This window comes from Cephus cinctus, unplaced genomic scaffold (genome assembly GCF_000341935.2).
Source record: "Cephus cinctus unplaced genomic scaffold, Ccin1 Ccin1_scaffold0129, whole genome shotgun sequence".
In the NCBI taxonomy this organism is placed as follows: Eukaryota; Metazoa; Arthropoda; class Insecta; order Hymenoptera; family Cephidae; genus Cephus; species Cephus cinctus.
In genome coordinates this window covers 749170-776537 of record NW_014332862.1, presented here as the reverse complement: position 1 = coordinate 776537, position 27368 = coordinate 749170, and the positions used below count along the sequence as shown (strand labels likewise).

General features: G+C 42.8%; 2 protein-coding genes and 1 long non-coding RNA gene across 13 annotated transcripts in view; 2 read left to right on the top strand and 1 right to left on the bottom strand.

Moving 5' to 3' along the window:
• The window catches only part of LOC107262859 (DNA polymerase alpha subunit B), a 10027-nt gene extending 7128 nt beyond the window's left edge, over window positions 1–2899 (top strand). The window contains exons 4-7 of the mRNA XM_015729480.2: window positions 1150–1250; window positions 1325–2113; window positions 2190–2399; window positions 2478–2899. Coding sequence (XP_015584966.1) covers window positions 1150–1250; window positions 1325–2113; window positions 2190–2399; window positions 2478–2796 — 1419 coding nt within the window. The 3' untranslated portion in view covers window positions 2797–2899. The remainder of the gene's footprint in view (window positions 1–1149; window positions 1251–1324; window positions 2114–2189; window positions 2400–2477) is intronic.
• Window positions 2900–3407: 508 nt separating this feature from the next.
• Window positions 3408–26975, top strand: LOC107262965 (steroid hormone receptor ERR2). 11 transcript variants are annotated; one of them, XM_015729719.2, is made up of 9 exons: window positions 3408–3563; window positions 19825–19974; window positions 20083–20193; window positions 20257–20386; window positions 20590–20811; window positions 20983–21018; window positions 21340–21480; window positions 21627–21829; window positions 22988–26975. In XM_015729719.2, the coding sequence occupies exons 2-9, from the start codon at window positions 19831–19833 to the stop codon at window positions 23324–23326; spliced, it is 1326 nt and encodes a 441-aa protein (XP_015585205.1). In that variant the 5' UTR covers window positions 3408–3563; window positions 19825–19830; the 3' UTR covers window positions 23327–26975. The 11 variants fall into 11 exon arrangements, with proteins under 11 accessions (XP_015585205.1, XP_015585203.1, XP_015585201.1 ...); XM_015729717.2 differs by lacking the exon at window positions 3408–3563 and adding an exon at window positions 3591–3802; XM_015729715.2 differs by lacking the exon at window positions 3408–3563 and adding an exon at window positions 9125–9655.
• Window positions 26656–27086, bottom strand: LOC112493704. The gene is made up of 2 exons (XR_003058369.1): window positions 26933–27086; window positions 26656–26708 (listed from the first exon to the last, which is right to left on the bottom strand). It is a non-coding gene; the product is annotated as an uncharacterized LOC112493704 (long non-coding RNA).
• Window positions 27087–27368: the final 282 nt, after the last annotated feature.

The window sequence follows — 27368 nt, the reverse complement described above, 5'->3', positions numbered from 1 at the left end:
TATATATATATATATATATATATATATATATATATATATATATATATATATATATATATATATATATATTTCTTTCTTTCTTTCTTTCACTTACTTGGTTAGTCGCATCAGCCAACATGGAGCAGGAGATACGAAAGGAGTCGCTGAGAAAAACTTGATCCTCGGCGACAAGGACTCCGGGACTTTACAAGCTCTTAGGACGATGCATCTTTAGACGCGTGTTATGGATTGACATACTGGAAATTCTAGTTGAACTGTTTTTTTTTTTTTTTTTCAAATTTCTATCTCATTATTATTACCTTCGGAGTCCTATCGCGAGGTCTATCATCGGCGTGGCGTCGAACGCTGAGAAGTGCCTTGAGATTGATTGAAATAATGCGTAATAAAGCAAGTGCTAAAAGTGCCAGGTTAACCGATGGTTTAACCCCGGCTTCTCGGTGCGTCTTCAAGAATGGGGTCTGCCTTTGTCGTGTTGGTCCGTAGAATCTATTTATCGACCTCTCGCAGATGTTATCTTGCTATCTGCACGTCGGGAGTGAGCTAGTGAATACGGTTTATCGCTCGCAAATTCGATTCGCGCCTTAGAAAGTATTTTGGACGCTGTGCGGAAACATGTTGGACCTGGAAGCATTGATTGGAGGGAGGCAAATCCACCACGTTCGAAGGAGGATCAAAGGCGTCCTGGTTGTGCCGAGTGAGTGCTGGTCTAGTGCACATTGAAATTGACTCTGTGACTAGATCCACACTCATTAAGCACGTTCAGGTGTAAACAACCCCATCTGTTCCTCGTTATGCCGCACGATGGCGTCATGAATTTTTCTTCATTTTATTTTTTGTTTTCTGACCCGTAGGGTCTCTCAAACGTACCTACGTCGTACCTCGAGCTCACGGCTGTTCCTTCGTAGCGACCCAGAGCCAGGAGGCAATTCCATAGACGAGTATGAATTTGGTGCACGTTTTTTTTATTGACCTCGTGACTAGATACACACTCGTCTACGGAGGCCAGTTTTGGAACGTTCGAGGAGCTGTGATTAGATTTCTTTTATTTAGATTTAAGTTCTTTCTCCTATTGTATGCCAGTCACTGGACGAGGCTGTAGATGTTATGCGTTTTGGATATATTTTTTGGTGCATTTTATATTTCAACCAGGTCAAGAGGCTCAGGAGTCCCGAGTCGGATACGCCGGAGAGCGAGAACAAAGTACGTGCCGTGGAAAATCAATTTTCACCAGTTACTTACTCGCAGACGCCGTAAGTGATGCGTTCCTGTGTTACTTAATAATGACATTGAGAGGCTCTCAGTTTATTGTGATTTTTTTTTTCAGGATTACTCCCACCCGTAAGTCGTCCAGGAGCTCCAGTGGCAAGGTGCTGCTCTCGTTTGGAGAGGGCGTGGTATCTTGGAAGAATAATGATAAAACGAGAGTGGAAGTGGAGAAGACCGAGGATCCTCATGTACCTGCCAAGGCGATGTACATGTTTGAATTACTTTCGAAGAAGTTTTCGATCATGAATCTGCTGTGTCAGGATGTCGGTACCAGGATCTGCGAATACTGGCATAGACAGAAAAACGACGATGTACCTATAACATGGAACGTCAGGTCCAAGTCGCTAACATATTTTCGTACATGGGGAAAAGTCGTGCACGAGATGAAGGGAAAGCTTAACAATAAATCTGTCATGTTGGTGGGTTGTAAGACTCCACTTGGACAGAATAAATCGTCATGTGTGCGGATGGACCTCAGTAACGTTGAACAATATTCCTTGTTCCCGGGACAGATTATTGCTGTCGAATGCAAGAATCCTACCGAGGATTTACTTATCGTTAAGGAAATTTTCGCCCATAATTACGCACCCCCCTCGAAGCCGCCGCAGCTTTTGCAAAATTTACATGTTATGGTTGCTGCTGGACCCTTTACTCCTATGGACAATTTAAATTATGGTCCTCTGTGGGATCTGATGAAGCAGGTGGTTCAGAACGAGCCTCATTTATTGATTCTAATTGGTCCGTTCATTGAGTTTACGCATCCTGAAATTGAAAAGGGCACCATTGCTGACACCTTTCAGGAATTGTTCGAGCAGCTCGTTTCTAAGATGATGACTCAATTGCAAGGGTACCGTAGCAGTGAATATTGAAACTTGTACAGTTTTGGTTATCGTTGTGTTTTATTTGTCATTCGTTTATTTTAGGACGTGCACGCAGGTCGTCCTCATACCTTCCAATCGTGATGCTCATCATGACCCTATTTATCCTACTCCGGAATTCTTTGTTTCTAAAGCAGTACAAAATCCTAACTTACATCTAATGCCGGATCCTTGTATGTTGAGTGTCCAAGGCTTTACTGTGGGAGTGACATCTGTCGATTCGCTTATGCATCTTGGTCGTGAGGAGATAACTTCGTATGTATTGGGTTTGGTCTTTTTTTTTTGTAAGATAAATAACAAAATTATGTTAATTATATATGATCTTCTGTACAGAAATATGATGGGGATGGACAAACTTGGTCGATTGGCAAATCATCTTCTCAGCCAGAGCTGCTACTATCCTCTATATCCCCCGGCTGAAGAAGTCAACGTTGATATGACACTTTGGGAAAAATATGCTTTTATGGATCAACAACCTCATCTTTTAATTCTTCCATCGGCCATGCGACACTTCTGCAAAACCATCAAGGGCTGCGTCGTTTTGAATCCTGAACGAGCTAACAAGTATTTGTATGCTAGACTCGTCATTAAGCCTGCTGTTGCAGGAGTCTGGAATCAGGATAAAGTGTCATGCGAGATACTACAAATCTAATGAATGTGTTACGAAAAAGCAAGTTTGACGCCACTGTATATTTTGTATATTATTATTGACTAGCTTGTGATGAAATAAAATATAGTTGCATTTTTCTAAAGTACACGATTCACTTTCTCTCTCAAAGCTTCAACTTTCTAAGTCGGTTAACTTACTTTCGATATAGTTAATATGTCGATCCATTGTTCTGACTTTGAAAATCCCCACCTCCAGATGCAAAAGAGAAATTCGCAAGCGCTTCAAAAATCAAATGTACAAGGGTCCAAATTCGTTAATAAATTCTTACTACCTGGTATGGCAAGTAGGATCAAATAGAATTCGAAAGTGCGTCCTGGAGAATAGATTACTTTTAGGTTTAATGAGTTTTGTGACAATTGGGAATATATTTAATTACAGTCAAATTCTGGCAATCTTAAGAACAAACTCACGTAGATCTAATACTTGACAACTCAGCCTGGACCACTGTAGGCAGGATTTTGTATTTCAAATTTCTACCACCGTGGCGCCATGTATCTTTCGTTTGTCGGTATCGGAGCTGGTTTCTTTAACAAGGTACCGAAATTGGCTACATAGAGGTCAGCACGATAGGGAGTAAAGTTTATAGTTTAGTACAATGCGTGATGGCGCCACCGACACAACAATCATCCCTTCAAGTTTTCTGTTTCTAGTGGGTCGTGGAATCGGCCATTACTCGAAATTTGCAGATCTTCGCGCAAATAAACGACTCCGATCGCGAGCCGCAGCCAATAAACGCCACAGATGTCGAGGTGAGTCGTTCAAGTCGGATGTGCCGTCGCGTAATTCGTTATTGTGTCGGCGGGAAACGCTGAAATGATTGAAAACCCGAAATGCCAATATCGCGTCGGCCATCTTTGTTACCGATTCGTGTACACACTGCAATTTCCCACGGTGAATTTTTACGTGAAAAACATCATCAGTCGAGATCACTTTATAATTTGTGGCTTCTAGGAATTGTGTTTCTGTGATGTGTTAACCTATGACAATGGTGAGCACACTCGCTTAACCTTTATACGAGGAACAGAGCCTGTTGCTGGTATCGATAAATTTCGCAATGTCGTGAACGACCTTGGTATTTTGGCGAGAAAGATGCAAGTAATGGAACCGTAAACGCGTGTTCTTTTCCTTCAGAAATTAATACGAAAAGAAAGAGTATATTGTCGTGTCTCTTCGATAAATTTATTTAAAATCATATACAAAAAATATTTGTGTAAATTATTCGTCAGATGTTCGGCCTCACGATTACTCATGTTCTCGTACGAAATTCTAATAATACAAACGAGTAGACGAGACGTGACTAATCTTAGAATTTTATTACTATCTAATTGTAATTCTCTTTGCCATTCTCTGAAAAACTGTCCCCAAAATTATCGTCAACATGCTTGTGCACGATCGCAAAGCAATGAAAACATTTCCTCTCTGGGTTTTCGCTCCTTTCGAACTTTCAGTCAACCAACTTTACAGCTAGTATTTTCAAATAATGTCATAATACATTAAATATTTCTCAAAAAGAAAACATAATGCCATGAGAAAAGCGTCTAATTGTCTTAAACGCCGTCTCCCTTATATAACGCTACACGCCGGTAACAACTTGACAACATAACCTCAAATTAATCGAATCAGTTTACCATAACGTCGCGTTCTAACGTTTCTCATGATTGAAGGGAAACTTTTTCTACTTGATGAAGTCTATTTTAGTTTTATCGTGATAAGTTTTTTGTCGTTGAGCAAAGGAGGTTGATTACGGCATGTTCTTGTGAAATTACGACTACTCTTCGCTCTTATTTATAGTTCATTCAAATGGGGATTACGTCAGATCGTCAATTCAGAATAGAATGTACCAAATATGACTTTCTAAATGGATATCCACTTTCTAAAAATAACAAGCTGTCTACGACGTGGCTTTAACTATGATATCGGTAAAGATATTTTTTATTTTTATTTCCAAGCGGTTCTCCAAATCAATTGCATACGTACCATCTTGATTCTATATCCAGTATAGATAAAACAGTATCAAACCCTCGAAAAATATATCAAGATCGCAAAACGAAACAATCTGAAAGTATTGACTAGCAAATATCAACATCCACAATGAGAGGAATCAATCGGTATTTATTTTCCTTCAATTACCACATTGCACACATATTTCCCGTATAAAATCTCAACAAGCAGATTTCGATTCGATATTTCACAGCCGCCAACCGAGTCATACATTTTTTTTATAGATTACGTACACACATAAAAATTGTCATTTTCTGGATATACTTAAAAATCTGTACACCAATGTGAATCCTCAACATAAAAGTTAACAATCGTAAACACCGCTAAGTGTTAGAAATTCGTATCTATAGTTGCTCATAATCAGACCCGAGTGTATATACATATCTATGCACAAGACTGAGTAGGCGGTAGGCAGATATATTGGGAGCATGAGAAAGCGAGAGTGCCATATCGATCCGGTTCGTTGTAGTCTACCTACCTCAACCCAGGCTTCGTTCTATCTACCGGATGGGTCCACTGGCAGAGGAACCAAAATTTTCCCCAGGGCTTCAAATTTCATGAAATTTTTTTTGTTCGCCTCGTTCCTCGCATCCCAGTCACATTTTCGATTCCAATAGGCGATTCATATTAAAAATTATATCATAACCTTCAATCTCTGAGAAAAAAATTCTCTTGCACCAGATGATTTAATCCTTGAGATACGTTGCGTTAAAATCTCCGCTCTTTTTCCATGTAGGTCAACAAATCCCCTCGGGCATTTCCAAGTAACCGCTTCTCTTTTCTGGCTAGCGGGGTTCGCGCTGCATTAATATTACCTTGGACTACGCCTCCTCAAGTTTGATTGCATTTTCGGAGGATCCATTCGCATCGGTGATTCTCGCAGAGTCGAGAAGCTTATTTATTTCGCCCCCTGCCCCCCTCCCCCTAATTGTATACCAATGCCACGACGAATTGAGGATGAAAATTGTCCTGTTGATTCCACACAGCCTTTTGATAGTCTGTGACGTCACGGGGTACGCCCTCTTATTTTTTACTGCTTTAATTAACTCTTATTCCCTGTATCTATAGTTTCATCTTCTATTTCTCGAAATGGACCCATACTTCCATCATACATAATAAATCAAATACCAATAATACAACAACTCGGGTAAATTAATCGTTATCATCAATATTTATTTTCATTATATCCTCTCTCGATCCGTCCTGAAAGTGACGGGCGCGATATTCGTCGCTGTTTGTATACCTGTAAAAATATCAGCAGTATCGCTGATTGGCGCAATGTTCTAATTAGTTGATGATTTTTTTTTTGCTTGCGCTAAACACCCTACCGGTTCTCATACCATTAAATCTGTATTACACGGTACCGTCCCTACGTATGTATTGCCCGTGTTAACTTCAGGCGTAATTCTCCTTCGAAGATCGGCACTCCGGGATCTGTTTTCTTTTGTCTTCGAAGACTCGAGGAATTTCACTGGTGTCACTGGTGTGTAACGCGAATTACTCCTGGTGGCTACGCCGGTGGCTGTTTTGGGCGGGCGACGGCTGTGCGCAAAAACGGCGGCAGTCAAGTTCAAGGCCATCTCTCCTCTCCTCTTTTACATCTACTCTCTCTCTTTTTCTCTCTCTATCGCGCGCACACACACCTCTGTCATTCCCTTCCTCTCGTCTCCCCTGTACCCCTTGTCCACGCTCATGACTGCTATCGCCGGCACCACCTCTATCGGCCCTGATATACATGCAGCACGCAAGTCCAGGGATGGATCTATAACTTGGCGCTCCGATTCACGGGGGGCACCCTCCTCATTTTTCACGAGACCTGGATAGACGAACTTTTTTTTCCTACTTTTATGCATCTGGCGGTTATTCTGGTTTTTTTTTGAAATAACATTTTTTTTATATGTAATAATAAAGGCTACATTCAAGCGAAGGATTGTCGTTAGGTGCGAGTGTCTTGTTTGCTCGAACTTTTTTTTAAAATTATCTTTCCCTGTATTAAGTACAGGGTTAGATCTGTCGCGTTACTCGCGTCTAGCATGTCATTTTCTAGCTCAATCGATAACAGCCACTGTAGTTCGACAATGGGAATCGGCTGGCTATTGATAACGACCTTCAAAGCGTTTTCGCTCTGGATTGAAATCTTTTTCGAAATTCACTACCACGTAGGCTCATTTCGAAAATTGATCTGCACACCACAGCAGATAGTAGACAGTAAACGTTCTCAACGGAAGTGACGAAAGAAACTGAACTTCAATAAACACTAACGAAAATCCCTACAGAAAGGTATATCGTTGCACATGCAGCGCGCAAGTATCATCGATCTTCGCATCTCAGACCTACCTCTCTAATCCTTCTGAAGATCGGTACGATCAGGCAGCGCGAGATTCGTGAATTAAAATTAAAAAGAAAAATGGAATTCAATTTTGGCCATTTTAATAACATCGAGTTTGCACCTCTATTTCTTCCATGGGTATCGTCCATACGTACACCCTTAAGATACAACTGCTCTTCCATTCTGTGTCAAATTTTATCTTGAAAATTCATCTCTCGTCCATCTGCCTTTTCCTTTTGTTTTTCTCAATCTCCTTTGCGATTCCTTCTTTTCGCCTTGTCCGTACCGTTAAAACCCGTCGGGCGCTTCGTTTTGCTCGTCTATCCGTAGAAGCTACGTATGAATGAGGCATCAGTGGCTGTCCTTGAGAACTCTGTGGGATGTGCTGCCACTGTAGTATACACTGGCTCTGCAGAATTCGTATGCACGACAAAATAGGGCTGGTGACCGTCTCCTGTGCTGAAGCTACTTTAACGGTGTATACATATATGAAATGGAGTATCGGGGCATTGTCGGTATACGTTTTATACGCACTATGGGATGATTATTTTTGGTATAATTGTCGGGAGGAACAATAATACTCGATTGTATAACAATTATCATTGCATTATTATAAGTAGACGGCCAAGGTCATATTTCGTGTTTTTTCTCTCTGTTTCTTTTTACCTCGAGCGACTTGATTATACAGACTGACGAGACGCTTCTTGAAATTGGCTATGCAATGCGAAGTGCATCTTACAGATTTGGAGAAGATACGGTAGTTTACTTTGTTTTCCGGCTGGTTGTTTGTACATCGTGAAAAGATAAAATAATTAACGATGTGATTTTCCTTTTTCTCTGGCTAACTTTTATCATCGACTCGTGACTTGGCCAGTCGTGGAATTTCTTTTTTTTCCCCATAAATTACGTAGGACACGGTTGAAGTTTTTCATTAGTTTCTACGTCACGCGTACATGGTGAATATCTCCCTGGAACTTTGGCGTATGGTCCGCAAAGAGAACATAGATACGTTGAAACATGGTCGCGGGATACGATAGCCTCGAAGAACGAGGCGTGAACGATTGTATAACGATCGCGAGTGCATTGGCAACGTCACTCTCGTTCCCTATGTATTATTTACTACTCGGATAGGAATTCTCGTTCTTCTCCCTTCATCTCACCTTTTCGTTGGCCGCCATGAAAAATGCATTGATCATCCAATTTGCGCTCCGTGCGAAATTTCGATTCGGACGACGGCAGAAACGACCGTTATCTACATCCCTCGGAATAGAAAGAAAGTCTAATAAATTCATTAAATTACGATCGATAAGAACGCGTAGACGGCGTGGGTCCAGGGTGGGGAGAAAATGTATTTAAAGAAATTCGAAAAATATATTCTCAACGCGTTCTGTCACTCTCCCTCAATTCACCCCATTGGCAGTACCAAGTAAGTTTGTACTTTTAAATTTCGAAAATACGTTTCTTCATTCTCCCGGCATCAGTTTACCTCCTCCCCCCCCTCCCCCCTCCTTTCGTCAGTCCCATCCCCGAGACTAAACGACTCGCAGCATCCACCGACTCGACGCGCTTATCACTGATCTTCGAGTGACGACGAAATTCAACGGGTGCCGTTGTGTAACCCGAGTCCGAGTAAGTACGGGGAGGCCAAGTGCAACGGAATAGCGGAACGATTACATGAGGTAGGTGCGCGCGATGAGAAGGATGCAGGACGGTAGATGACAATAGGATGCGAGGAGACAGGCGGGCGTATTATTCAATAGAGGAGCAGGAGGGGAAGGAGGTGGGTGGCGGAGGAGGAAGAACTAGAGAGTAGAACTGAAGACAGAGCAGAAGAGGAATAGACAGTAGAGACAAGGGCAAGAAAGAGTGTTTGCACGGGGCGGAGTGCGCGGTACGATACCTTGGTGTCGGGTGGGTGGGGCGTGGGGGGCTCTCGAAGGGGTTCACGGGCCGTTGGGAAGGAGCGAGCAAACGAGGAGACATGTCAGTTGGAAAACAAGCGAGCGAGCGAGCGAGCGAGGGTGGGCTGCTGCTGGTGGTGGGTCGTTGGTGCGATTCGCGGATTCGCGCGGCGGTTCGTGTTACTGTAACACAGTCGTGCACGGCCCACGGAGCCGTCATCATCCAACTCCGGGTGTATAACGCGTTAGCGAACGCTGCAGTCACTCCGTGACCGTTTTTACGTTGGAATCTGCATAACGTTTTTATGTACGCGTGTGTCTACGTATTCTTGGTAGTCGGGATTGAATTCAGGAGTTTGTTATTGTCGTCTCGCTCGGTATCCTTCACGTGCTTCTGTTTTCTGTGTCCGGAGAGCAGTGTCGGTTCTTTGAGGACGGGACAGGAGAAGACGTGACTGTTGGACTTGTTGACGAGTTTTGAGAATTGGACGGAGTTTTGTAAGGGGCTGGGGACAATATTTTGGGGTGTCGATAAGTGGTGGGCAAAACTGGAGCTGTGTCCTTTGGCGGAATGTACGACACAGCGATGGACGCCTGGATGTACGACGTGGTATGTCTCTTCGTGTAATTGTTTTGCGTGTATGGTTAAGCCCGGCTTCTTGGTCGGGGCTACGGGGAAAATTATGCGTCTGGGCTCACGGTCACTCTGGGGGGAGAGAACGGCGAGCGTTGGGAAACGTGGGTTTGTTTATGTTGAGTCGCGTGACAACACAGTGGACTGCGGCCATGTTGTCATACTGGCTCTGGTTGCTGGGTACTTGACATTAGATCTTGCGAGCGGAGTTATTAGTCGCAGTTGAACGTTCCAGAGGAATCGCGTTAGGTTCTTGTGGGTTGAATTTGTAGGGGATTTTAGAGAGTGAATTGAAGCGTGTATGTCATTCTCGGGTGTGGTGGCTGCTGGGTAATGTAAAATCAACGTGGAGAGGATAGAACGCGGGTGAGTATTATACGTTTGAGATTCTAAGCGAACTTGGTGACTCGTTGCAAAGCTTTGAGATGGAAAGTGAAAAGAAAAAGTGAGTAACGAATTTGTTTATTTTTGTGCGCGAACGGGGGGGCTCGAGTCGTTCGAAAAAAAGTCTAAGCAGACTCCCTGGTCGATTTATCCTAGTGCCAAGGTCAATGGCGGCCGTTTTGTTCGTTCGCTAAATTAACGTCGATCGGAAAAGTAATTTTTAACAAGAACCTTTGTCTTGTTCATACAGACGTTAACTCACGCCCATCTACTGGGCTTGGATATGTGCGACTGTATTAAAGTATGCATCGGTTAACACCTTATCATTATCAAGAGTAATTGGGGATCGTTCCAATCCCCACCAACGGAGGAACCATGACCAGGCCCACTTAAAAATAGATAATTCCTATCCGTCGTATCATAACTCTGTCTCTCACCTTCCTACCGCTTCAACTTGCTCACTCCCATATTTTTTCGTGTGACGTGTAGGCACTTCGAATAAATATTCACGTGAGAGCCAGGCAGACAGACATATTGAAATTTTCAGATTTTATGTACACTTCGGAATCGACACAGAATCGTACGAGGCACAGTGGCACATTGGGACGCCATATTGCCTTGCCATTGAAAGTGGCTTCGGATAACAAGCCAGACTATTCCCTCGTTCTATTTACATTTCTTTATAATTACAGCCCCTGAAACCATACATCAGTCTGTCGTATTATTTCGATATCGTGATACTCGCTCACGGTTGGCCTTAATCGTAATTCAAGTTCTACGTACGCATTTCAGTCGTATGGTTATAGATTTTTTTTTACGTTTATTGGATCATCCTGGTAAAAGGTATTTAGTATCAAACTGCAAGCTATTTGTACGAATGTTATTTTTCACATTAAACTGCCTATATTACTTTCACCTTAGTATCGTCTATACAGTAGCCAATGGTCGATGGTAGAATTTTATGTATTTCGTGCGCTCTATTTTTTTTTCGCAAATTCTTCTTTCTTACCGTCTTCGACTAACAATATCTCGGAAGGTTCCAGTGGTTCGTTCATCTGTCCGTTTGTCTGTCTTTTCCCTCTCTCTCTTTCGGTATGCAGAATTTCGCACATTTTTCGGGGAGTTACGTTTCAGTCGCGTTTCCTCGTGAGTCTGCGTTGCAAATCTTGTGTCTACCCACTGAGCCGTGAATTGCTTATGCGCTTCCTACGTGCAATATGTATGTGGCCTAGTGCTTTATAAGCGTACATCGAGTACGCAGGTCTTACGCAATTTTCACAAGTAAAAGTATACACTCGCGCATGTGTAATCAATATTATTCAATGTTCGGATCTATTGCCGGAAGAGCCGCCGATTGCGACAACTTATAAGGCCGCCCGGAACCCTCGCAACCCGGGACCTTCTGGCGATCTTGAACTCAGCTTATGGCATCCTACTATCTTAGGCTTGATAATGGCGATAAGCGCGAGAACGGCACGTGGAATTTATTATGTGATTGGATATTACGTAGGATAAGGGACATGCATGCTCGTACCGATACCGATTTTATTATTATTTTAATTTTTTTTCGAACAGACCCATCGTTTATCTGTGCTCGTGCGTGGAACGATGATGGACTAATTAATTTTTATGGGACGTCCTAATGTCATTTCGTGCGAAAAAGTTGTTTTGGCAATTTCATTGTACGCGCGGGCTTCTACTGACTTTTGACCTTGAACTCGCTTTTTGGCATTCGAAAATGACGACTTTTTAAAGATTTTTTTCAACTTGGTTTATTGTGCCCAATGGAAAGAATGCTGGTACTATAATCTGGTGACAAGGGAAGACTATAGCTTCAGAGGAAAAATTATGCCGTCCCATGAGGATGACCAAGCGAAGGAACCATCCTGTAGGAAAGTTGTTCAAAACTGTCCTTGAATCGTCGACGATCACGAATGTAGTCCTAATGCGTACTCGCATTACTGCAGTTTCTTTCCTGACCTTGTCTCTACTCATCTTACCGAGCTCAGCATCAGTGATTTTCATGAATTCATTTTGAAAAAAATGACCCCTATATTTTTCTAACAAAACAAAATTTGGTTACAAGTCTATTGAACTCGAGAAATTTTATTTTTCAAAGATGACGCCATCAATGAATTTCAAATGAGTTTTGTTCACCAGGCAGGATATTAGACGCGATAATAAGCTGCACCGTGAACATTATTTTAGTAATGCTAGAAAAATTGTGCTAGACGACTAGCTAAATTGTACAACAATTAAAGCTATTTCTTTTCTATGAAACTTTGTTTTCCGCAAAACTATGATTAGCACGGTGAAATTCGGTAAAGAAAAGTTTATCAATGTATTTGAATGAACGGGAAAGTGTACCTAATCATTTTATAAAATTATTCCCGTTTAATATGTATTTCTGTACTTGAAATCGCTCGTTCGGACATTTCTACGTAATATTTTTCAAAATTTCACGTTGTCTCACCGTTAACGCGCTCGTCGAGGTATTTTGTAAATGAAAAAATTCTATTCGCGCGCGTCCGCGTAAACGACGGATAGCACACTGGCAGCAGTCGTAAATCTTGGAAAAGCGTTTTTTGACGGTTGTGCCCGGGACTGCGAGGGGCGGGGTTAGTCGGGCCGTCGGTCGACAACGACATGCAGTGGCTGCCACCTACCAATGCGAAGGCCATGCCTCGTAGATACGTACGTGCATTCAAAGTGAAGGTCTCGCTTCTCTTTAATTCCCTCTCGACATCTCCTCTCCACGTGTAACCGCGTAACTGTGCTAGTTCTTACTCTTTGGTGTTCTCCGTCTCGCTATATATATATATATACACATACATCTGGCGGCCTTTGTGCTCTCACAGGGTATCCGATTGTCCGTCGCATATATATCTGTCATGTTTCCAGCTTGATCGGTTGAGCGAGTCCTTTTTCATTTAAAATTAATTTCCGCGTTGATACTTAAACTGAACACCCGGTATGCCGTCAAAGGGGGATCTTGTTACTTGCGTCCCGATCGTCCGACAGTCGTGTTGAGTTCTCGCGAACGTTACACCTACATATTTTGGGGCATCTGCTATTTACCGCGATGGCGGCGGCCGTCTGTCGCAGTGCGTGCTGGCCGCTGGTGATATCCGTTAGCGCGGACGAGAAGGGAGAAGTATTGAAGGGGCCAAAAGGAAGGAAGGCGGAGAAGGAGAGAAAGGAAAAAGGAAGACTACGGTAGGAGGCGTGCGACGAGGCATCGTCCCTGTGGCCTCCGTGACGCTATCGTTCGAATTCTCACTTTATATTAATTGCCGAGGATTTTTTAGTCGCCCACTCGTGCCCTCTATTGACCAGGGTCCCCGTCGAGGCCTTTGAGGATTTTGGCGTATCTCTTGACCTTCAGGGAAGGAGCTGCGTCCGAAAGCCGCCGAGAGTAATGTCTTTTTCATTTCTCTACGTCGTTTTCGACACGGCGGCCATCTTGTCCCATCGCATAGTACATCGTCGGGTATACCCAATGGATTGTTTTCTTTTAATCGACGTACTTTTATATGCGCTAAAGTATTTCTAATGGTCGGTTAATCTTTTTTCTTTATGTCGCGTTTGAACCCCCCGAGAATATCGCGCCGAGTGGCCAAACGGCAGACGCGCAACGCAACGTGCGATCAACAATATTTTTGGTATCGGGAGACGCGATAGAGGGAGTCGGGTGAGACGTCGTTACGGAGTCAGGGATACGCGGAGGTCCCGTCGGGTTTCTTATCGCGAAGAAAAAGGAAAGATGAAATTTCAGTGCGCTCGCGCGTCAGGGTGCCGGGGAGGTGGAAGCCCTCGAGTGAGACTAGCGACGGCGAGCGCTTGCTGCCGCCGCTGGTGCCGGCGGTGGTGGGGGAGTCAAGTTTAAGGCCACGAGACGTCGGTGACGTCATTCGAGCCGGGCCGGCCCTAACCTTGGACAATATGTAACCGGCCAAATTCTCGAACATTTTAATGCGCTCAGTCGTGCTTCTTTTATTTATTCTCTTTTTTTCTTTTTACTTTTTTTCCTTTCTCTCTTGCTCCCGCGATCTCTTAGTCACGGGCATTCCTTTCTCTCTCGTCTTTCTCTCTTGCATCTCATTGTTGCACGCTGTCTCTTCAGCAGTTTTGTCTCTTTGTTTATAGCCCCTTTTGTTTCTTATTTTTCATATCTTTCCGTACGTGATTTTGTTGGCGGGTCCTCCTTCCTTGTTACGGAATTGCGACACTGGGAAAACAAAGGAGTATGAAGTCTTTGCAATTACTTGTCAGGTTTATTGTCGAAATTTTGAATCTGGTCGCGTTGTTTTTCTTGATTATCGAACCGCAGTGTCCGAGACACTTTCTTCGACGTATCGACGCTCGCACGAGTGCGCTGACTTCGTTGGCTGATAATAATACGCTCTTACGTCTCCAGTCGCGTTCCCTGCCGTTGCGTAATGGCCAGTGACTTGACTCTTTTTTTTTTTTTCTTTATGTGACCGAGTCCAATCGTTTTGAAAATGCCGTTGTAAACTTTCAAAGTTCTAGGTTAATGGAGCATACAGCGTTCTCCGATGCCGCCCCGTCTGCCCCTTAATGCGCCGTTACTACTTGCTCGTTGCGTCCTATTCGTTCCTTCTTCCACTCGCGCGATAGACAGCGTCTGCCTATAAATGCTTTCTTTCACTTTCCGTCGATTCTCCCCAGCCAGACAGAAATTCAGCCTTGGTCGTGTTTGTTGTTTCTTCTTTCACCCCTCCCCTCTCGCTTTTTCCCTCGCAGATTGTACAACGTAGATTGGAATATTTCGATGTGACATCAAATAATCCCGGGACTTTCGTTCCCAGTAATCTCAACTGCAAAGCCCCCTTGAAACTCGTTAAGAAATTTCGGCGTCTCGGAGAAGACAAGCTTTAATTATTTTCATAATTTTTTTCCTCCTCCCAAGCAATTTTTTTTTTCTCAACTTTTTCCCCATGCGGTAATCACAATCGTTTATGCTGTGGGGCAGCAGTGGCGTGACCTTTTTTTTTTTTATTTTCTCATATTCCCACGCGAAACTTGTGTTGGCAGCTCTTATCACATATTACGCTCCGGCAACGACGCATAGGATATTGTAGCTGATGCGCAACAAAAATTGCTACAAGAATACACAAACGCGTCTATGAACCCGGCTGGGCTGTACGTTGTGGTTACAGTGGGAACCGGCGCGGCGCTGCGCGCGTTTCCCTTCCCGTCGGATTTAAGCGTCGATACGAAACACGATACTACGCTATGTTGTAGCGCATTTACAAAAATTATATAATTGTTATTTAGGCATGTCGCGTTCTCCCACCGACCGTGTTATTTGGTAGGGGGGCGCGGGGGGAGTGGAGCGAGTATAACGATTCTCTTCGCACTCTCCTTAATGGCGGGGACGACGCCGACGTCTCGTAGTCATGCGTGTTACTCTTGTGGTTTGGCCAGGGATAGGCTAAAGTCTGCGAATCAGGGGGGGAACAGGTGGTGGAGGGGAATTCGGCGTATACATACGTGACCTACGACAACATGTAGTAACGCAGAGCGCAAGACAAAGCCGAACATGACGAGCGAAAAATACACGAAAAATAGCGAGACGTCCCGACGCCCACGTCTGGTGTCCAAAGTGGACTCGTATATTGGATGTTGAGCTTAGTGCGCAGGAAAGAGGTGAAATTTAACATCCGGCTTTGTTAGACGGTAAAGCAGCAGGATTTTGAGAATGACTTGGGGTCACCCTGAAGCTGATATGCTTATGTGTTCCCTAAGTATATTTGTTCTGAATGTGGATATATATATATATATATATACATTGAGTTTTCTCGTCGCGAGTGTATAATATCTTAAATGTTTGTTGAATTCGCACGTAAAGTCGTTCCACGAGCTAGCGATCATTTCTAGGTGACTCATTTACCTTAAAATTCGTAGGAAGATGGCACCTGCGAAAGCCACCTCATTCCTGGACGTTACTATACGTATATTTTATTACATATTTAATATACTCGTACCGTGAGTCATCGGTGATATTCAGGGGGCGCCATTTTTATTTTTGTTTGTTTTTTTATTTACCAATGTACATCACGTGCTACTCTCGTATTATTTCGTTCAACGTGTTGCCATAGCCAGAAAGGATATATGCGTCATGTCCTGCCATCTATACGTAATCGCACAGCCACGCAGGGTTTACGCACTTTTTGCACGCAGTATTCTTGGGTACATCGATCGGTCGAACGGACTGGAGGGTAGGGCTGGTCAGGGTCGACGTCTGTGCGGGACGCGCTAGAACGAAAATGAGTCAGAGGGAGAATCCAAGTTGGGATTCTTGACAACGCGTAGGAAAATTTTTCATTTCCAATGGTCCCTTTGCCAAGAATAGGTAACGAATTTCTATTGATTTTCATTGATTTATTACGTGTTACCCTTCGGGACAAATTTTAGGTCAATTTATCTACGGATACGTCTCGTTGACGGAGAATGGGATATTTTAGTGGTGGGAAAATTTTTTTTTCATTAAATTTGCAATTTTTTCCTCTATGTTAGTTCAGGCTTTTTTGTCTTTTTGTTGAAAAAAAATTTTTTTTCGAGTCTCTGACTCTCGGCGTTCTTGATTTCATTTCATTTATGCGAATATCACGCGTCAATACGTGTTTGCTATTCGCGACTCCGTCTACGAAAATGGTGACGCGTCACTCGTGAAAGAATTATTTGTGGATATCGTGCCTGGCAACAGATAACAGGTTAGGCGTTGGGCGAGGTTAGGTATGCGCGATAATTCGGTACTGCTGCGTATAACATCGGCTGAGGCTAGTCGCGAAATTTTTTAATTCTCATTTTGCTCGCCACACTCGTTTCTATTTCTGTTTGTATATCTATTTTTTTAGTTTTCCTTTTTTTATTTTCCTTTGCCCACATCGACTCGCAATTCTTTTCGCAGTCGAATAGAATGAATATCGTACGTCGACCAGGTGGAATCGTGTTTACATTGAATTTCGCGAAGATTCCCTCGACATATTTATATGAGCACGCATGCAGATACATGCGTGCGTAGCCTTGAGCTCAGCCGTTCCGGTTCGACCGGTTGCAGTTAGATTCTGGAAAATCGACAAAGATTTTTGAGGAATCCTTCATCCACTTTAGCAGCATGGATGTCTCTAGCAGTGGAAACAGCTGTTACAAGTCAGACATCTCCGACAACTCTTCGTATCTCCGAATTCATATTTTCTAGACGATTCTCAATTTACTTTCAATACGAATGTATTTATTATATTGAAATCCACGTAAACCACGCGGCTTATTATCTCGTTAATTGTCTTTAATCCAGTTCAATAACGTCTAGTAGACATTCGATAAAATCGGAGAATCGTCGCCCGGAGGACTCCTGAACAACTGGTAGTAAACACTGTGATAATGCGGGTGACTAGATTTTTCTCTTCTTTCACGCGCTACGAGCAGCCATTTTGATATTTCTTATTGTACCTTACGCAACCGTAAGGCCTTGTCACGAGAGTCGCACGACTTTTCCCGTGTCAACGTCGTTACCAGTGAACACGCGAGAGGAAGGAAATGAGAACGTCGGTATGGAAAATCTCTATAGGAAAATACGTACCGACGCCTACGCGTCGGTCGTCCGAATCTCTAATGGAAGAAAAAGAAATAACGAAAGGCTTTTAGCCGACTGTCGAGGGTATGGAAATAGTATAGGAGGTACGTATATAGAAGATGGCCGACCTTGACAAATTTGAACGTTGAAGAAAACAAGCTCGTAGCTAGACATTATGTTTTGCGTGTACATATATATACATATATACATATATATACACACACGTATATCTAGTACTATATATAGGCATCGTTCAATAGTAACCGATTCTTCGTTAAAGTTTCGTCAGTTTTTGTCAGCCCGAGTCGTTTCCACGTACACATAACTGACCATCCTCAAAGGCGTCTACTGGTAGCGAGATCGAATAATCGTCTACGGATATACGTAAACGCAGCTACGAGCTCACTACGCTGGTGGGAAATGGTACTCGGGGATTCGGCGTCGGGTTCGACTAGCTGTGACATTTCGGCCGTTTCCGCGGACGCTCGGCGTTTAAAATTGCGACGACGCGTCGTCGCCGCCGCGTCGTCGCCGCCGCGGCCTTCACGATTACGGCTGGCCTCCTGGAAAAGTCAAGTTCAAGGCCAACCAGATACCCCCACTAAGACTTCACGTCAGACCCTCCCTTCCTCTAGGTAACGACCCCCCTTCGCTCCCTACTATCGTTCCTACACCATGGGACGGGTAGGACTTACGCAACCCTTGCGCCGTTACTTTCTCCCTTCTAGGGTCTCGTCAGGGCGGTACGTCGTTTGGCGGGTGCCCCTCCCATCTCTTGAGATCGTTACAGCTGCGAAATTTTTTTTTTCAACTATCCAAATTTCCTGCGTCGTTTACTTTCTTTATTAACTGTACTCGCATTTTGCATGGAATTTTCTGTAAGCATATATTGGTCGGCCATGTGTGAATTCGATGGTCGCACGGGTTGACACACACGCTGCCTGCCGTGTGCATGAGTGTTATTGAAGTCGCGTGCATACGAAATGATCCTTTAAATAAAAATGCAAGCTTGTGAATTATGCAATAATCCGTAAATTCCGTAGCGTCCATTCATGCTCGTGCAGTTAGGTTGCGTTGGGTTGTGGTTAGATGGGAGGGGCGGACGGGGATCGGGATGTCAGCTGGAGAGATCAGGGAAGGTTCCTAGGATCAGACGTTGGGTTAGCAGGGTTTCTTGAAGGGTTCACCAGGTTCACCACAGGGATTGCATGTGGGAGGGGTTGGTAAAATCGATCGGGGCGCGGCGACACGTCGTCCCGTTGAAAACGAAATCATCCTTGGCCGTTGACTTGGCGCACGGCACCAGGGGTGTAGTTGCGTCTGGAGTTCAGGGTCCGTCTGACAGCCTTGACAATGAGGAGTTACGTGTAACCTTGACTGGCGCTATAGATGGCGAATCGATGTGCATCAAATGCGTTATTGCGTACTGACTTATGCCCCACTTGTCTTTCTACCGGAGTAACAGCTTTGCCGGGTCTGCAGAAGCGACGGTGGCTGGAGGCAACTTGTTGGGGAAAAATTGGGGGTTGATGGATTTCGGATGGAAAAGTAATGTAAAAAATTTTGTAATACTTTTTCTATGCAATTTTATCGGAGTTAATTCTGTTTTTCAAAATTTTCGTACGCAGCAAAGGCACTAGGCTAAATTTCGAGAATGGACCGTAAATCTGCCTGGCTCGAAAGACGCATCCAGTCGTTCACCAGGCATCCATGAATTCCCGGAACGCGATTCTAAAAATGACGATCGTCGTTTGCGTTTTAAAAATAGGCGCCGCGAGCCAAATAGAAAAATGCGATCGGCTCTGCATTGGCGAACTTCAAAAAGAACTCGGCGAATACACGACGCTGGGTACTTCTTTACTTTGGACGCTGTGTTTTTATATTATTGTCTTCCGTTGTCATTTTTCTTTGTTTCCCGACAGATAGTGTCTTACTCGAGAAAGTGTAGGGCAAAACCCAGCTCTACCGCTCCCAGGGTTTCCCCCATATCGGCGATGTTAATACAAAATAATACTACCCATCATAGCGAACCACGAGCGAAGAAAACCGCCTCGGAAAAATCCCGTCCTCGCCTTTCAGATCATTTGTTTCCCGACAGTCGGATCAACGACTTTATTGAAAACGCAGCTTAAGACTATTCTCTTATTCTTTGCTGTTTCAGGTTTGTATGATGTCTGGTACCGCCGTTGAAGGTACGGTCGGAAACAATAGGACGATGCCGAACATCAAGCAGGAGGTCGAGAATCCCACGACGCCCACCCAAAATTATCATCAGGTCTGCTCGCCAACGACGACTCTTCATCATCAAGAAGTGAGTCTTCGTATATTGACTATGAAATTTCATAAATGATTTTCGCACCCAGTTCGCTCAGGGAATACTGGATCTTGGTTTTAATAAAGAATTTTATGGCTCTTCTAGGGAATCTGTGGGAAGATGGATATGCCGGACTACGGAGGCGGCGGGGGTAGTCCAGGAAGTCCTGAGATGCATCATTGCTCTTCGACGACTCAGCCCCTAGGGACGCCAGAGGTATGTATTTTATTTAATGGTAATAAAGAAATTTTATCTGATTCGTATCACGTTACCATTTAGGAAGGTATCAAGGAAGAGGACATGATGCCCAGAAGACTCTGCTTGGTATGCGGTGACGTGGCAAGCGGTTTTCATTATGGCGTCGCATCCTGCGAAGCGTGCAAAGCCTTCTTCAAGAGAACGATACAAGGTAGGTCGAGGTCCTGCGTGGATCCTCTGAACAATCGCATGAAGATACTCTTCCAGATAGCTTTGGTACAAGGATTGCATTTGAATCACTTTGTGTTATCCCTCTTTTTTCTTTTAATTATCAACCGAAACCTCTAAGAGGTATCCAGAATGCGATTGACCGTTGCTATCTGGAGAAGGACCACGAATATTATGATAAAATAGCGAGTAACTTTACAGGTAACATCGAGTACACGTGTCCGGCCAACGGAGAATGCGAGATCAATAAACGCAGAAGGAAAGCCTGCCAAGCCTGCAGGTTTCAGAAGTGCCTGAGACAGGGGATGCTCAAGGAGGGTGTCAGACTCGACCGGGTCAGAGGTGGCCGACAAAAATATAGAAGATCCACGGATCCCTACATGCCTGGCAAAGTTATTACACTCGAAGGTAATTATTCAATGGGACTAATGAGCATTCTCTTTAAAATCGAATCACTCGATAGCTATCCTAGATCTTTAGTCAATATTTTATTAACTTTTTTAAATCTATTTACACTGCGATGTAACGTCAAATCACGTGCGACACGAGTCAATAAATTCTCTTTTAATGTGTTTCAAGCTAACGTAGGCTCGGCAGCCTCTTCGGAAGCAATAAGTAAGTGTCAGTGCTTTCTCGTTTTTAATGAAATCGTGCGTATCTTCAAGTGTGACAGAATATTCGTTATTTTCTTATTTCACAATTTTCCTCTTATCTCCGTCCTCCTTTTTTCTCACAGCATCCAGGTATACTGTACGATCTTATCCGGCGTCATCCCGCTTACCAATATCCTGCCTTTCTGTCATTTGCATCAATTGGAATATTGGTCATCGATCATGTCTCAATACGAGATAGAATCGACATTTTATCGTATAGACGCGTACGAACCACTGATTTTTTGAAATACTGAACGAGCGAAACGTTTGACTATGCTTTTAGATAATAAAATGGTGGAAGCCCTCATGGCTTGCGAACCGGATGTTCTCCAGGTGTCGAGTTTGTCTCATACCTTGGATACGGATCAACGAGTTCTTGGACAACTCTCAGATCTTTACGATCGGGAACTCGTTGGTATCATTGGTAAATATTTTCGATATTGTGTTCTCCTACTGGCTCTTATATTTTTGTCGACTTTTTTTGTCGATCGCTACGGGAGCACCTGTTGACCTTCGATCAGTCTTTCATTTTTTCTTAATCTTATGAATCTTGTTGATTCTTTACTACAGGCTGGGCGAAACAGATACCTGGTTTCAGCAGCTTAGCGTTGAACGACCAGATGCGCCTTCTTCAGAGTACGTGGGCTGAAATCCTGACCTTCAGCCTCGCCTGGCGGAGCATGCCCAACTGTGGAAGACTCAGGTTCGCCCAGGATTTCACGCTGGATGAGAGGCTGGCTCGTGAGTGCCATTGCTCTGAGCTCTATGCCCATGTGAGTGACGCTCTTTTCATCTTTATTTATTTTTTTAAATCTCCTTTCTCACTTTCTCCTGGCAATTAAAATTTTTCCTTGATCTTCCATTTCCACCTTTGCACGCTCTCGCTGCAAATTTCTTATTTATGACTCTTCAAAGTGCATCATCAGTTGCTGGCATTAGGCTAGAATGACGTGTTTCTCTCAAGGCTTCGGATACGTACATATATACCAACGTCCAAGGAGTCGACGCATCACGCATCATTGTAAATTTTGTTTTCAACAAGAATCTCTCCTTGTGTATTTTGGTTTTGGATGATCAATTGGCACTGATTTTTAGTTTACGCGCTACAATGGACTGTGCAAAATGCGATTTGATTTTTATAAAAATAATTGTACATTCGTGATATCATCTATTATGGCTGCGGTTCACGTGACGTATGTAAAAAAAAAATGTGAAAAGAACCACCAGCTGCAGATGAAATTCTCTGTATCGCGCATTGTCATTGAATCGACACGTAGGGACGATTGCAACAATGAATTTTTATTACGATAATCAAAATTAAAAATTTATTGTCACGTTTAATTCACGATTAAAATTTTGGTATATATGTATAACTTAATGAAATCTCAGGAGCGATAACCAATGAGAAGCATAGTTGTTGCCGGCAGTATAATAACTTTGCGCAGAATGTCACATCAAATGCTCGGCCTGGAATGTTGCTCAATTGTAAATTATCGCCTTTTGAAAAAAGAAGAGGCCAGTACGATAAGTATGGTTCATCAATGATGCTGTCGTCGGTTGAGATAAATGTTTAAACGACTATAAGCCAAAATGACTGTACGAACCTCCGTGGTTCAGCATAGTAAAGTCCATGTGAATTTTAATGCTGCCGTCTAGTAGGTCAGAATTTAGCAAATAAAAATATCCTCGAAGTGAATCACTAATACTCCATTTATTGGAGCAACAGACGTGTGACGCTGTATATTAATAATGTACGATAGGCGTGATATTGCGAAGAAACGAGAAAGCGGAAAAAAAAATTGAAGTAGCGATCTTGAACCTAGTGTTGTATTATGACAATGTTATACACTGTCGCTATAGAATTAAGTAACCTTAGATTATTATTTTTCTGTAATCCGACGCGACTAAGATCTGTCCTTTATTGATTGCAGTGTATACAAATCGTGGAGCGGATTCAACGATTGGGATTGGCCCGTGAGGAGTACTTCGTATTGAAGGCTCTCGTACTGACGAACAGCGACGTCAGACTGGACGAGCCACAGACCCTGTATCGCTTTCGAGATTCCATCTTGAACTCCCTGTCGGATTGTGTAGCGGCTATTCGACCTGGGCAGGCTCTTCGTGCCACGCAAAATATGTTCCTAGTGTTACCGAGCCTGAGGCAGGCTGATGGTATCGTGAGAAAATTCTGGTCGAGTGTTCATCGGACGGGAAAAGTTCCCATGAATAAGCTTTTCGTCGAGATGCTGGAGGCTGCGGCTTACCGATGAGTTTACACAGGAACACAAGGAACTGGCGAAGATCGTCGTTCTGAAGATTAGCCAGAAGCTCCGTGCCCGATTTCATCGCGGAATGTAATCGACACTCGCGACTTTCGGTTCGGTTAGTTTGAAAAGTCTGTACAGTTGAGACGAAGGTGGTAACGATTGACCTCTTGTTGGTCCACAGAAACATTTGTGAGATCCTAGCGAATAAGTCCGAATGGTTTATCAGATTTAATGGATCATGAACTAATTCATACGGAACTTATGATAATCTGTTTGCTCTGACGAGTCGCGATTGTAATTTACGGTTTACCCTTTGTCGCTAATCCAATCCATTCATGGTGCTGCAATCTGCACGAGAGATTGCGTGAAATTCTAAGGAGATGATTTTTGACTTTTTTTTTTCTCGACGATCTACTCGTCCACACTTATGACTATACGTTTCTATTCGAACGCCCCACATACAGGTAGTACGATAAAAACGTCGAGTCTACGTCGCGTCGCGACGCATTAGTACTGGACACGGTCTGTGTATATAGGTATACATGTAGAAACAGATTACCAGGATGGATTGGATAAATATATAATTAATTATGAAGGTAGTCATAAATAGTGACATGGGAAACTCAATTGGATCCTTAAGGGATGCTCGCGGTGTCGTTGAAATTCTCAAGAGAGCCGACGATCTGTGTTTCAAAGGTTGGGATAAGTGCGTAGTCTGGACTGATCGCGGTGATGTGATGCTGCGACGAAAGTGAGATGTAAAGTTTTGTATCGATTGTTGTACAAAGGAGAGAAGGTGAGAGCAAGAGTGCGAGAGACCGAAAGATAAATAAGAAAATACAAGGAGGCAAATTTATTAAGAAGAATGCGATCGCGAGTCGACTATTGAAGATGTTGGCTCAGCGTATGAACAAAGAGATGGAACGATGAAGAATTGAGGGAAACAAAAGAGAAATTTGTTTTTTTCAAATAAATACTTTAGCGAGTAAAGAGAGAGAGAGAGCGAGAGAGAGAGAGAGAGAGAGAGAGAGAGAGAGAGAGAGAGAGAGAGAGAGAGGGAGCGTTAAGTAAAACTTTATTTTGCGAATCAAGCGAGTTGATCTGTATGTGTTAAGTATTGGGACTTTTCATCATCTTCTTTCTTCTGTTTATCATTTATTTTTCTTATCTCTCTTTTACATGGGCAAACTTTCCTCCGTGCGTTCTCACGTTTATTCTGTTTATATCCGCAACGACGCGGGCGTCGAATCATACGACGATGATCAAAAGACATGAGTTACCAGTGCCGACGAGCTGTTTCAGTGAATATTTTGCTCGGATAGCGCGTTTCATATTTTGCGCCTTTACTTTCCTTTTTTTTTTCCTCTTGTACTTGTATTCTCTCGAGATCTACGTGTGACGCTATTGCACGTGCCAGGGGTTACAATTACTACAGAACATTTAACAGCAGTGCATCAAGATGCTAAACGCTCTATGTAAAACGTACCACGGAGTGAAAGATGATGAGATAACGTAGGAAAATATATTCAGGGATCTTTATTATCTAGTTATTACTGTTACGAAGATTGTGCACGGGAAGTCGTATCCCATGATAATGGTAGCCGTCGTGAACCGACCAATCCTGTCGGTCTTACTTTTGTTAAGGTACAATAGTAAGGAAACGAGAAAAAAATGGAATATGTAAGAAATCATTAATAATTATACTATACAAAATGTGTACGAGAGGTATCGCGAGGAACAATAAGAAGAAAACGAAAACGGGCTGCGTTACGTCCGTGATATTGTTTATTTAACGTAATGGCGGACCGTAGCGTTTATAGTGCAATAAAAGCGAAGAACAATGAATTATAACAATTGGAGATAGAGAGAGAGAGAGAAAGAGAAAATGGCTAGGTATGATTTTTTCTTTGTTCACTTTTTTTTCTTCTTTTATTAAGATTTCCTGCTTGTTTTCGGGGATACACAATTAAATGGCAGTTTATTATGCCTGCGAACAATTGATTTACTTTCTACTTTCATATCGATTACAATTCAGTTTAGTATATCGATGCGTTCTTAGACAATGTATTACTTTGATAACAGAAGATAGCGATGCGGCTGCGGTGTCGCTTTTCTTCTTATTAATTTTCTCGCTCTTTTTTCCTTCTTGGCCGTTTCCTCTTTCCGTTTCTTCAGTTGGCCTACACACGGGGCGCGCAACGTGCACTTCGCGCAAGTCGAGTTTACCTTCTCATTTTCACATTGTATTTTTAAGTTTCCTTCACTCTGCGTAATGGCGGTCCGTTCCTCAGCGTGTAGTACGTAGCATAATGAAATTATTGATAACGAAGTAACATGGCTGTTGGGCCACGGCGAATTTCGAGCGAAACCAGGTGATCCCCCAGTGCTCAGGACGTTCCTTTACCACGTTCAATTTTCTTTTCTTTTTCACAGGGACTTTCACATCTTTTGTTTGAATTTTTCAATGCCTTTTTTTTTTGCAATTTCCCGGGCTAACAATTTTATGTATTGTTCTTTGATTTTTTTCCTACTTGCGTAATCTGTACGCGTGAGAAAGGAGGTTTCCGGGTAGGCAGGGGAGAATTCTTGTTCATTCTACAAAAACGATAAACACTCCAATTTAATTTTTACACCTTTCGTTGCTTATTCTCTATATCCCTTTATTTTTGTATATGCATCTTTATTTTGGTCTTCTTGCTTTTTTCATTTTGTTACTCTCACGAAAAGCACCTGCTACAGGCACGCGGGAGCTTTTCTATCGAACTGTGATAACTTGCGTTACGTGACGCTTTATGAACGTTTGAGTGCGTTGCGAAAATGGGAAAGAAAGTGGTAGATAAAAAAATGACAAAAATTATAAAAACAATACACGCTCCCTTGTACACATCGTCCCACGCGATTCGTGCTACTTTTTCTTTGCACAGTACAGAGTGTTGTATTTTTTCTCTTCAATATTTTTTTCTAAATACATTTTTTTTTCCATTCATTCCTCTTCCACCCATTTTTCCCACAGTCAGTTATTCTCACTCCCCGTTCATTCACCTGAAACCAAATTTTACTTAAAATTTGTGTAGTCTCTTCATCACTTCTTCGTTCTTGGTTTTATTTCATGTTTTACCTTTTTTCCATTTTCTTCATGTCATTTTTAATGTCTCACCATCGCTGGTAACATCTCTGCCGACGTTTTCCATTTCTACCGGCCATAGACCTATCCTCCTGAGAATTTTCACAGCTCTTGTCCTTCGCCTTATTTCTTTTTTTTTTCTTCTGTCCTTATTTCAGCTTTTTTCTTTATTTTTCCATTTCATGATATTTTTCCTTCTTATTTTTTGGTCATTTTTATCTTGGTCAGCGCATAGATTCGCCGTGGTCGTAGAATCGTAGTCTCAGGGTTGCAAACAAACAAACAAATAAGTAAATAAACAATACAAAACAAAGCATACAAAGCAAAGTAGGTAGAGTTAAACGTAACGAATGCGAGCAAAGCGATTATGCGTATAGTAAATATTGTGTAACACGTGGCGTTGTATGACGAACCAAGAAACAAAGGTAAACAAACAAGACAAAAAACATAACGTAAGCTTAGGCATTACGAAAAATGGCAATTACCTATGTGCTAATGAGACATTAAAACAATTATCATTGCGTTAAACAAAGTGCCGGATATTGTGGCTTGGGAACCTTAAAAAAGGTTGTGAATGGGGGTGGGCCTCAATTTCTGTACCTCTACCTCTTTACTCCTTTCACCGTTCCCCAATTTTACTTCAAGCGCGAACAAATGAGGTTATCATGCCGAAAATGGTTTTTCTCCTATTCTTTTTTTTTTTCTTCTCTTTCTGATATTCCCCATTTTTTCCTGCTTTCCTTTGTTATTTCGATAATCAAATGTTATCACGTCTTTACGTTCTTTACGTTAAGACGCTACAAAGTTCAGGCTGGATTTTTGTGGATTTGTCGAGAATTCCCGTGACGTTATTAGGAGGTTATGTAAATATTCTATAAGTATAAAAGACTATAATGGGAGATACGTGCACCGTGAATTCTT